At 43.8% G+C, this 12,808-nt stretch overlaps 1 protein-coding gene across 1 annotated transcript; it reads left to right on the plus strand.

Moving 5' to 3' along the window:
* The first annotated feature begins 62 nt into the window (after window positions 1-62).
* si:dkey-190g6.2 (coenzyme Q-binding protein COQ10 homolog A, mitochondrial) lies at window positions 63-5,934 on the plus strand. Its single transcript, XM_036533461.1, has 5 exons — window positions 63-888; window positions 3,262-3,408; window positions 3,892-4,084; window positions 4,181-4,282; window positions 4,719-5,934. The coding sequence occupies exons 1-5, from the start codon at window positions 752-754 to the stop codon at window positions 4,884-4,886; spliced, it is 747 nt and encodes a 248-aa protein (XP_036389354.1). The 5' UTR covers window positions 63-751; the 3' UTR covers window positions 4,887-5,934.
* The last annotated feature ends 6,874 nt before the right edge of the window (window positions 5,935-12,808 follow it).

Below are 12,808 nucleotides of genomic sequence, written 5' to 3' on the forward strand. Positions count from 1 at the left end.
GTGCCCTTACAGCGACGTGACGTTGCATGCCACGACAGAGGCATCAAATGCCGTCTGTTTGCTCCCTGAATAAACAGGGATCAGGGAGCAAAATTGCAAGTTAGAGCGATTCTTGATGTTTTTACGGGAATGGGTTTAAGGTTATGATCCGTGTCTAATAACCAACATTACAATAGATTGGCCTCCTGTACAGTTGGTGGCAGCAATACACCAGGGCTACCATAAAACCTGCAATTGAAACTGACCGAGGAAGAAGAGGCGTATGTTACCGAACCGGTATCTGATTGAACGGAAGGTCGGGAATTCGTTGTACGGGCATTTAGGACTAGGGGGGACATTAGGACAGCAATGAGCACGTATCAAGAAATGACTCCCAAACGCTAGGAAGAGGATCACGACGGTTTGGAAAAAGTTGTGCGACTTTAGCTAGATCCTGGGCTGTAGAGCAATGCGGCCTTTTATGGTCTGTTTTAAATGCTGTTCTGGTTTATTGATCTAATGGTGTCTTTAACGTCCATCATATTTTGTGTGTAAACTACATTAGAAAAAGCAGTATTGCCGCTGACATCTGAGTGCTGTCAGTACCAGGAAGAAGGGAACTTAGCGGGACATAAAGAGTTGGATTTGTGCTGGGTCGCGGTTTGTTACCGTGTTAGTGCTTTCGTTCTCTGTGGGCACGGTTAGCTGCCCACTGTACTCTGGTCTTTTGGGTGGTACAGAACCCCTCGATAACTAAACGATAAACTGAAAGATGGCCGTTTCGACGGGCGTCCGGCGATTGCCCATGGGCGTGCGAACGTTCAGTGAGCTCCTGGAGATTGCCACCGTGGGTTCGAGCAGGTCCTGTAACACTGCAGGGTCCAGAGCCCGACTGAGACAGCCAATCAGGTGAGAGAAAATCCCTCGGCGGGGAGACTCCGGCCGCCGCTGCCACTTTGCTACGAATGACATACTTTTCCTTTAATTATAAATGATGTGACGCTAATTCTGTGCAAAAGATGTCTTTCCCCTCTCCGAAAGACAGACGGCTTTGTTTGTGATGGTCCAGTGTCCTGGATATATGTGTAAAGGTCAAAACAAGGCTAGAAACCCTTAAAACACCAAACTGAACTCAAGGCTATTGCTCATTATACGTTTTCGATTTGCAATGATGCATGGTTATCCCTGCAACAAAACGGCAGACTTGAATGGAATAAAAATTCTGGCAGTCTGTAAGGTTTTCTTTGTCACACTGTCTTAATGGACCTGTTCATTAGTGGGGTTGTACAGAAGCATTGAGAGTGTAAGTGATTTGAGTTTAACTAATGCCTGGTTTTGTGAGGCAACAATAACATTTCAGGTCCTTACATTCGCAAAGGTAAAAGCACAAACATTGTACATGCCTTGTGTCACTCATGCATGTGACCTCTGACATACGTAGGTGCCCCCAGAGGCATATTCAGCGTCCCGTGACATACGTGAATCTTGTGACACACATAGGTGGCCTGTGACGCATGCTGGACGTACCAGCTGGCTCCTGTGTGGAATCTCAGTTTGCGAAAAGGGGAGTCCACTACCTGATACTCTGTCCTGGTCCTGTAGGGCTGTACATTTTGAAGGCCGTTTTAAACAAGTTATTCTGATTGCTTGGCCAGAGAAGTTAAATAGGTTTATTCTAGATAATGATTAGTTTATTCAGTGCATTAAGCGCTCAGGTAGAGTTAACACTTGTAGATGCTTGTGGCAGCCTAGGGCTATGTTTACGTCAGTGTAGCTTTCACAATGCACAAAAAAAAATAAAAAAGAGAGATGACGAGGTCATGTACTGCTGGCTAATGTACAGCTACCACAGAGCATGTTTCTCACAAACAGAGTGAAATGGAGAAGTCCTTTTTTAACAAATAAAAGTGACTCGTAGTTTCTGATTCTGATTGTGTGGCACCCAATCTGACACAGGCCAGACTGTTTAGTTTTGTCACCTATGCAGTGACCTGAAACTGTCTCTGCTGCTCTCAAAGGATGGGGACCTTTTTGGGGGGGTGGGGGGTGGGGGGAGCAGAGCAGGGCAGAGACCAGCTTTTTATAGATGACCCTCTTTCTGCGTTAAATGTGGTAGAGGGTTGAAGGCCGGGGGTGAGACACGGTTACTCGGTTGAAAACGATCAGGTGACAAGAAAGCTCCTCTTGATGACATGAGAAGTCAAGCAGGCCATAAGATTTACGTTTTTTCACCGGCTATCCCCTTTTGAGATTTCCTTAAGCAATAAACTTGTATATTTTGTCCGGGATTACATTAATTTATCTTACACATAGTGTCTGCAGGACACCCTTTTGTATTTCTTTAATGCGTTTTTTCATGCACTGAAAGGTCGAAGGGGAGCGGTGCAGCGTTTACACTGTTCATTGAGTCTGACCGGCTCACCCACAGACAGAAGGAACCTCCATTGTACAATCTCTGCAGGGCATTTAAAAGGCAGATAAGATCCAGATTATGTATCAGTCCATTTTTTTCCATCTCTGGCTCTCGGGAACAAGTCGGCAGCCGCAGGCTCATTGAAAACATCCGAATGACTTTGACAGCTTTTAGTATGTCATTTCCTCAGGACTAACATAGCAAATAGTCTTTCGGTGAGTGTCTGCGTTTCAACGCAAAACTTTGCTTTGAGAATGTTGCTCTTATTTGTCTTGTTGCCTGCTCCTCCGTAATGAGGCGTCTGCACGTAATTATCTGCTCCTGGGATGGAAAGCACGGCGGGCCCATTCTTGGTATTCGGGGTGACCCCTTGGGGGCTGTGATTGCGAAACGGAGCGGAGCTGCAGCGCACTCCTTGGAAAAATGAGGCCTCTGCAAACTGGCTGCGTGACGTAACGGGCCTCCTGGTTATCATGTTACAAAAGGCAGAGGCTGGTTCTCGTGTTTACATTCAGAGCCACTGCAGATCCGAAGGTCGGACGTGTGCCAGGAGTCGAGCCTCCTCGGTTTCACAGAACTCATTCGTACTGTACCGGTGACAAAGTGTGCATCTCAAAATCGCACAGATCTGATGTCATGGCTCACTGCAACCATGGCAACAAACCTCAAAGCCCTTATAAATTTGTATAGTGACTTATGACATCGTGATATTCTCGGACTGGACACTGCTAATCTCTGCTTTGCTTCCTCTAGCCAGAATGTGTCCTCCTGACATGACGTCACCATACTTTATCTGAAACATTGGTCTCAGGTGCAGTAAGCTGTTGTTTTTAAGTTTGGGTAGATGTTTTTTCTGCTTTTACCCACAGACACCTTTCATCATGTGGCATTCTAATGACCAGAACTCCCAGAATGCTTTGCTACCTAGACTACGAGCTGACACCCATTCCGCACAGCAGAACCTTCATTAGCCTGACGAACAAGAGGAAGGAGTACTCGGAGCGTAGAATCATGGGGTAAGAGGAGGTCCTTAGCTGCATAGGTGCTCTCTGGAAATACATCCTCAGATCTGCTTAGTACATTGGCATTCATGTAAAGGATGGAGCTAACTGAATAAGCTGAATAGACGATTTGTTTGGCAGAAGTGCTGATGAGAGTTGAAGTCCACTGAGGCAGTGTGGGGAGTGTTTGATAGTTCCATTGTAAGTAAAAGGGTACTAAGTGGATTGGTGTGTTGAGTGCATCACTGTGTACAGAAAGGTTGTTTCAGAACAAAAGAAACAGGTTGTTTCAGAACACAGCAAAATGCTGCAAGAGAGTGGTGCCTCCAGCAGGAAGAAGGTTCAAAAATACTGTGTCGCATTATACTTACAAAACACAGCCCCGGGTTTAAATTTTGGTAAATTAGATTGGGGTGAACCAAAAAAAAACTAATATACACTACAGAACAGAGTTGCCTTAATTTGCTTAGAGCATCATGTTTCCCTGTTTGTGATCAGGTACTCCATGCAGGAGATGTACGATGTAGTGTCCAACGTTGATGACTACAAACTCTTTGTGCCGTGGTGCAAGAAGTCTCAGACCATCATGAAGAGGACCAGTCACTCCAAAGCCCAGCTGGAAGTGGGCTTTCCCCCAGTTGTGGAACGGTACACATCCATGATCACCAATGTGCGCCCTCACCTTGTCAAGGTAACTGGCCTGGGTTTCACTGTGTTTGGGTATTAGTATAAGAGCCAGTGGCATTGCGCGGAAAATGATGAGATGAGGTCCTCCTTTGCGTTCTAGGCTGTGTGTACAGACGGCAAACTCTTCAACCACCTGGAGACGATATGGCGCTTCAGTCCGGGCCTCCCTGGCTATCCCCGCACCTGCACTGTCGACTTCTCTGTGAGTTGCCCTTTCACCCACTGCACCCTAAATACTGCCACTGCATGTGGAGAAGACTCCTCTGATTCAGCTAACCAAACCGTCTTTGTCTCTGTCTCTTTCTGTATCTCTCTGTGAATCTACCTGTCTGTCTCACTTTTTCTGTTTTTCTGTCTTTTCTTGTCTGTCTATATCTCCCTCTTTTCTCTCTGCATCCCCCTTTCTCTCCTGTCTCTTCCTGCCTGTTTGTCCCCTTCTCTGTCTTTATGTGCCTACCTGTCTGTCTCTTTTTCTATGCCCTCCTTTCTGTCTATATATATCTAACTTTTCTCTCTCTTCCTCCCTCCCTCATTCTCTCTGTCTCTGCCTGCCTGTCTGTCTGTTTGCTTGCCTGGCTGTGTCTCTCTTTTTTTGTGTGTCTCTGTCACAATCTCTCTCTCTCTCTCTCTCTCTCCAGATCTCCTTTGAGTTTCGCTCCCTGCTGCACTCCCAGCTGGCCACAGTGTTCTTCGATGAGGTGGTCAAGCAGATGGTGGCCGCCTTCGAGCGTCGCGCCGGCAAATTGTACGGCCCAGAGACCCGCATCCCCCGGGAACTCATGTTCCACGAGGTGCACCAGACGTGAGCGCGCGTGTGTCTGTGTGTGTATGGTGCGCGTGCGTGTGTGTATGTGTGCATGTGCCCACCCCTTTTTCCTATCATCCTCTCACGGTACGGTCCAGTTCATCTGTTACTCCTGGGACACTCAAAGCCAAAGAGTCTCTCCTTTCGGTTTACTTTCTACACCCCGCTCCCAACTACTGCATGTTGCTTCCTGAACCCATGGACCAATCAGCTGGGCCCTCGCCCTTCCTGGAGTGATGTCGGGGCCCTTTTTCAGTGCAACTTTCTTTTGAACAACAGCTGCCATCTACCTCATCACTGGGTTCCTGGCCCATGCATTGCCACTTGCAGTCTTGCCAGTAGAATCGGGATCTTGCCATCAACGATTATAAAATCTACTCTCATGAGAGTGGAAATTCATCACATGGAACAATTGAATTGTATGTTAATTCACAACAGCGGTGCAATAAGTCTGTTAAACAATATGAGGAAATCCAAATGCAGGCGAGAAGTCTCCTGAGGTCATAGACGCTTGTACCTAAAATGCATTTGAGTGTTTGAACTGAAACCCGTGATCAGTGAAGGTTATGGCACTGAGAGCCGCTCTGAAAGACTTGGTTCGTGTGGACTGCTGTTACAGTTTTTCTCCAGCGCTGGTGGTGTCCAATCATGTGTTGCAGTAGTTGTTTCTGCCGCAGTAGACATTGTGACCTCATGAATCCTATTATTGAGGAGAGAGTATTATTTGGCAGGCTTTCTTGTCAACATTTTTCTCCCTGATGGGCACAGTTATCATTAAGAATGCTTATTTTTAATTCTCAGTCATTGCTTTTAGTTCTGGAATTTCCCCTGGAATGACAAAATAGGGACCCAATAAATGTCTTCAACAAAAACTGCTATTTTTATTTTCATATTCAAATGCAATTCATCTCTGTTTGTTCAAGACTGCATTGACAAAGGCTTTTATGCGTGTGCTGGCCATGTGTGTCATTAGGAAGAACAGACCATTTCATGAACCCACACATGGCCAGGAGTGATAGCCCATAGTGTGTATTTCCTGACTGAATGTTCCCTGTTTTGTATATGAAAGATTTATGTATAGACACAGATTTTCTGTGTGGCTCTGTACCACCAGGAATATTCATGGTCCTCTTTGTTATTCATTACCAAAACTGATTAGCACATCCGAATAAAATGCTGTTCGATGGGGCTGCTTTGCGTATTCGCACTACCTGTTCTGAATTGGTATAAATTCATTGGTTAGTAGGGAGTACCAGACATTAAAGTGGCCTTCACTGGACCTTCTCTGATGTCAGCCAGTAATAATGAGTTATTCCTGAGAACCAAGTGGATTCATGCAGATTGTTCAGTTACTTTTGTGTCATTGACTGATTCATATGTTGGGTAGGCAGCTCTATGATTGAGATAAAGTGGAAGTCAGGCAGTTGCTTATTGGCTTAGATGCATTCTGAGAGAGGCATTCTGAACTAGTTTTGAAAAAAATCTGTTTTTTTTTTTCCCCTGATCGTGGCAAATGGCAAATTCCATGTTCTTTCTGTTCTGTTGCGGGCATAGACTCCATATGGACATTCCACTAACTTGCCAACAGAAAATTCCACGGGAGGCTCTGATGTAGTCTTTACGTCCCTTTCAAACTCCATTCATGTGTGGCTGAACATGGCAGGTGGTGTTCAAGAGAAAGGGAAAGTGAGTCGTGTGACATCTGCAGTCGTATCTGGATTTGTTTAACATTGCACTGAGCTCATGGAGGAGGGAGGGGGGACAGGACTCCCACAAATCCTACTCACTTTATCTCACTGCTGAGGCTTGCTGATGAGTCACGCACGGGCCGCTAAGAGCAGGACTGAGTGTGACGTGCTGCTGTTACTCGGGTTTCCCGAATTTAAGCTCAGATCCATCTCGGCCATTACAGACCCCTTAGTCGTGCTTCCTTCCTGCTTGGCCAGTGGCTTCTTTTGCTTCTGCAGACCCAGTAGCTTCGAAGGATTCTGGGTTTAATGGTGTTGAAGAGTGGGTTGGCTGAGTTTTTATCGTTGACGACTTGTGACGCGTTTCCTTTGGGCTATCGTCGTCAGGCAGCTCAACAGCCAGTCCGCACACCCGCAACCTGCACAGGAGAATTGCACAAACGTAATGGAACACAAGCACACTACAGTGAAATTGTTCAATATCTGAACAGATGAAACCTGGACCAATTTAGCACTCATGCTGATGCTCTTGGTTGGTATTTTCACAGTCTCTCATAGAGCCCTGATTCCAGAGCAAATCAAACAGTTGGTCAAAAGTGATGGCCAAATGTGTAATTTTCTCCTAGATCAGTTTCTCACTGGTCAGGGCCTGTGGGGGAAAATTGCCTTGATTTCATCAAAAAGGCATATCTAAGCAGATATCCTGCTCAAAGAAATGATCAAATAACTGTAAAACAGGCTTTTTGATCATTGCTGCTTAGTTGTCCAAGGGTTACACGTTCTTATGTGCACACATAAGTGATTCCTCCCTGCTGCCTTTAGTGTAATGGCTAGGATTCTAGTTGGATATACTGTTGGAGAGGACCCAAGGGAATGCTTACCGTTGCGTGAAAACTAGTAGGTTTACTTTAGGGCTGACGAGTGGTATCAGGATGCCAATTCAACATGGCATCTCATTTCAGTGTGCTAAATGAAGACTTGATCAGTGTCAGGCTCCCAATCGGTCCCAGTGAGTCACATCATCTGGGGCCTGCCAACAATTTGATCAATGGCTTTTGGTTAGAAATGAAGATGTCCTTCTCAACATGGACACTATGAAGCATTATTAGCAGAAACCGTACTGTACAAACTAAAATAAATGGGAAACCAAGATAATTCCTCCCCCTCCCCCAGAACTACATAAAGCCTTCATAAGCAGCATGTAACAATTTTCATAAGCACTATATTAAGAGTCATGAAACCTGACATGCTCTGCCAAAGGTTGTGCTGTGATACTATGGCATTCTAATTTAGTATGTCATGATAATGTCACCTGTGAGAAGGGTGGTGTTTATGAATGTTAATATAGCATTTATGAAGGCTTTGTGTAATTCTAAAATAGGACCCTTCATAGAAAATGTTACCAATAATTGTGACAGCTTGTAAAGGTGATGTTTTCAGATGAAGTGAAATTGCACTGAAAAAGAGCTTCCAATAAAAATGGTTATATAATATGTATCCTAAGGTGTAAGGTCACACATACAGTTAAATGCTGTAGCAATGTTGATATCTGCGAGAATGGAGTGGGGTGCACTGCCTAGTAAACTAACGATTCTATTATTCAGAAATGTATGAAACCAAGCAGCTGTAATTTCATCTCTTAAAAGAAATTAAATTAACACATGGTACAGTGTGAATGGAGCTGGACAAATCGATTTTAATGCAGAAAGTCGACATGTAAAAAGAGTGTTGTTTTGTGCTGTTTCTTGACTGCGCTGCTTTTCTTCAGGTTGTGAGAAAGCAGTGAGTGTGATATTTTCAGGTTAGAATTAGAGATGTCTAGAGGGAAGAAGGGGGCATTGCATGGGGAACTAAAAAATAAGCCTGCTGTCTCATCATAGATGACAGCTTTTACACTCAGGGGTTGCCGAAAGGTCAACAGAGGGAAATGTTGATACAATAGTGCAGGGGGCAGGAACTTGGGCCCACGAGTGCCAGGTACAGGTTGTGTTCCTTTTGACCCCATAGTTATGCAATTAGATGACTTATTTAGCCAAATTAAGGCAGGTGAATATGTGCCTAAGGTAGTTATGGGTGAGTGAAGCTTCATCAGCCCCACTGTGGGTGGAGCTACTAACTTCACTGACTTCTGTGAACCAACCAAAAGCCTCTGTTGTCTGTAGAAAAATGGAGTGATTGGTTCAGGTTTCATAACTTTTAATAGTCCCACCCTTTTTGGAGTTTGTGAAGCCTGACACACTCATCACTAGCTGAAAGCACGCAGTGTCTTACTTTTTAGAAGTTCAAAACTTCTGTCGGATTTTGGCACTCCAAGAAGAGGGTTGCCTACCTCTGCTGTATCACGTTTTCTTGTACACAAGTCATCGGATATGTCAAAAACAACCCCATTGAGCCCTCCTTTTCCTTATGCTGTTGTCTGATCACCGGGCACAGTGCTGATGACAGGATATATCATTTTCAAATGACCATTATCTGTTGTAATAGTCTCTAGTGCAGTATTATGGATACCTCTTCGTTTTGCTTTCAGCGGTTGCCTAGAAAGATAATTAACTAGCTTTCCATTATCATTGTGTGACCTGCTTCAGACCTGCCCTGCAGACAATGCTCATATCCACACCTCATCCAAACGGCAACTTGAAGGGAACTTGAAGCTGCATCAGTTTGCCAGCAGTAGAGTTAGTTGCAAAATCGCCTTGCAGATTTAAACGGAAACCTGCTGGCCGATAGCAGTGCCCAGTTGTTCCCTTTCAACCAGTCAACATTCTTTTCCTTAATTACGGGATGTAATGTGATTGCAGTACTAAGTGTCCTTTTTCCATGTAAATATTGGCTGCGCTACTTTTCAGTGCTGGTAGATAAATAAACTTTTATTTTTAGAAACATATAAACATTTGAGGTTTGTAACGATAGGCTTCCCCACATTATAATCAAGCGAATGTCTGGAGTAAGGGTACCCCAAATTTAAATGGAAAATATAGTTTCTGATAATTTATTAAATTATTCTTTTTGAAGTTAAGAGATGGCCAGGAGTCTTCAGATCTGTGCCTGAATTTCCAGTTCATCAAGGAAGAGATAAATGGGTTAATAGGAAAATGAAGACTCTCAGCTGGTGTACTCCAGAAAGAATAGGTTAATTGTTAAATGTTTTTTTTTTTTAAGCGTTTTAGTTAATTCTGTATAGTTTAGTTAGTAAAACACCACCACTCATAATTTAAAGTGTCCTCTAACTTTCAGTTTGCTCCTTGAATAATATTTAGCAGAAGGGCCCTCATTTTTCAGTTCCATGAAAACCTGTTACAAATAAAATGGTTGCCATGCATCTCCCTTCACCTCATGAAATACCTGCTTTTCTCTTTTTGGTTTCTGGTTTTTCTTTCAAGGTGAATGATGTCATGCAAAGCTGTGGTTGTGTTAGAAGGCTGATATTTATTTTTATTCACTCTTCATCATTTGCCCATCAGGTGCACCTCATCATCATTGGCCCTTTTTACCTTGAATGTAATGTGAAGGAGGGTTTTCTTCCATCTGGGCCATTTGGTTCCCATATCAGTGTGCACAGATATCTACTGAAGTGAAGTTGTTCTCTCTTTCTGTAGAGGGGGAAATAATCCCCAATTATCTGTTGAGGTTAGCCTTCAGATTTTTTTTTAAATCAATTTTAAATCAATCAATCAATCAATCTTTTTTTGTCCAGGCCAAAAGTAGGGGAAAACTTTCATTTCATTTTTAACTGAACAAAGAAGCTGACAGATAATGCAGTCATGGAACAATACATGCCATTGTGCTTCCTTTTATTTTAACTTGTAAATATTCTTTCAAAAAAAGTATTAGAGAATTATTAACCCTGTCAGCAGCAAGTGCTGTGTGTGTGTGTGTGTGTGTGTGTGTGGGAGTGCATGTGTGCAATAGTCTTGACCACTACCACTGTTCTGAAAATAAACATGTTGGAATCGGCTTCAGCTCTTCAATGCTTTTGCCTGAAAAGGGGCTCTGTTCAACCTAGCCACAAAATGCTTTCGCCTAGTGAAATCACACAGGTGTTACTCTTCTCACCACGCTACACCAGCACAACACTGAGTTCAGCCATTGCTGAAATAAAGGAACGAAATAATTCACAAAAAGAGGTAACACTTGATTTCGTTTGCTGATGTTCAGGACAATGTGCATGATTGAACAGAGCCCAAGAAGAAGACAGGTTTTTAGATTTGCCTTTTTGTTAGAATTGTGCTCTCAGAGCAAATGCACAACGGTTTGAGCAGTTCACTCATGAGACCACGTCGGGTTAATCGCTGTTTGCTGCAATGGCTACAGACTTGATTTGAATGAGGTGACTGTGCGCACCTGCAAAGTTCGAATGGATTGTTATCTCAGCATATTTCCTGTAATGCTTCACACACACTGTCAACTTGAAAATGAAAGATGTGGTCCTGTAATTCCCTCCTGATACGCCTTGCTTTATCTTTTAGTGCCAATAGCTGATGGCCCGGCTTGAGTTATAAATACGTTTTGGGAGGCAAAAAGCAAACCCTTCTACAGTAACTCCTGATGTTCAGTACTGCCCTAGTCCACTCAAAATGTGTATTATTTAATTTGTTTTAAGAGGTTGTCTGTAAACTACCATATGAAATATTTAAAATAAAACAAAGTATAAACAGATATTGTGTGCTTGTGTTAATCTGTTGGTGGATTGTTCACATGATGATGGGTCTCAATCACATTTTTGAAGTGATCTGTCTGAAGTGAGTGTCAGGACAAGGTTGAGGCCATCCAGTGTCATTATGCTGGAAATAGGGCCATTTACAATAATGAATTTGGAGCTGAGGTCGTAAGTAGTTTATAAATAGAATAAGTTACATATTTTCATGAGCACGTCTATTAGCGCACACTTTTGACCAAAGAGCTGCAAAACCACCTGGACAACAGGCTTAAACAAGCTCCCTTTATGCAGCTTCAGACAGCAAAGCTTCCTCAAGCCAGAAACTTTGAGTTCATTTTTGAAGAAAGGCTCTGTTTGTACCTGTATGTATCAATGCCAAGGAAAGCTTTTACTTTGGTGCTTACCTACAAATGTACTGAAGATGACCATATTTCGAAAATGATTGACAAAATCTTGATTCAATGGCACTTCAGTTCATGCCAGCATTTGCTCCCATTTAGTAATTAGTTTTTGCATAATTGTAAAAGATTTTTTTTACAATTTAAAACATACCGATACATTTACATACTATTATGAAGCCGTAAGTACAGTATAAGTGTAAAAAATAACCTCAGTGCCCCTATTCAGCAGTGCTTACACAACATGTACTGCGTGTAATCCGAATATCCAAACACAGGCTTGGCTGGGCTTTTATTGGGACAACAGACACCGTGCCTACGAAAGTGCGGGGGGTGTGTGTGCGTGCAGAGAGGGGCGAAGACGGCCGGGGAGGAAACGCACGGAAAGAACGCGGAGCAGCCGCGGCGAGCGCCGGGCCGGGCGGGCTGCGGCCTTTTCAAAGGGCAGCAGGGGAGGGGAGCCGAAACCGGAGCGGGGCGCTGGCATCTGGCACAGCTATTTATAATAGCGCACAGAGACGATGTGCCTTACATTACACTGCACAGCCTGCGCTCACACTCGTTCTAAACGGGCAGCCGCGATTCGCCTCCTGCAGTCCATACCCTGCGGCAGGGATGCAGCGTCTGCAGGCTTTCCTTCAGGCCTGGGACTGAACTAATCACTGCCTTCATTGAGCCAATTAAACTCCTTCCGAGTGCTACAAGGGTAAAGCAAGATGGAAAAAAAAGAGATGGATTACAGCCTTCTGCATATGCATTTATGTATCCCTTATGCAAATTAACCTTAAAAATTTACATCTGTATGAGGTTACTTGATGTATTCAGTAACACAGGGACTCTTAGATGATGATTTAGTACAACTCAAAATAAATTTCCATCAGGTATGAATGCTGATGATTTTCGGGGGATAAAAATGTTAAGAGCCTGCACCTCACAGGCTTTCCACAGACAAACTAAGGACCCAATTCCTGTTTTTGAAATCCAGACACACCCCTCTACTCCTTGTATCCTGACACAGAACTCACAAGGTCTGGGGTATTTATATAGTGGTGACCAAAGTGGAACACTATGGGGCCGTGAAGGAGGGCCACAGCCAATGAGAAGCAGCAGAACTTTATCCTTTGGCTGGTCACATGTCCCCATAAGTATCTAACACACACACACACACACGCGCATGCGC

This window comes from Megalops cyprinoides, chromosome 7, assembly GCF_013368585.1.
Source record: "Megalops cyprinoides isolate fMegCyp1 chromosome 7, fMegCyp1.pri, whole genome shotgun sequence".
Lineage (NCBI taxonomy): Eukaryota > Metazoa > Chordata > Actinopteri > Elopiformes > Megalopidae > Megalops > Megalops cyprinoides.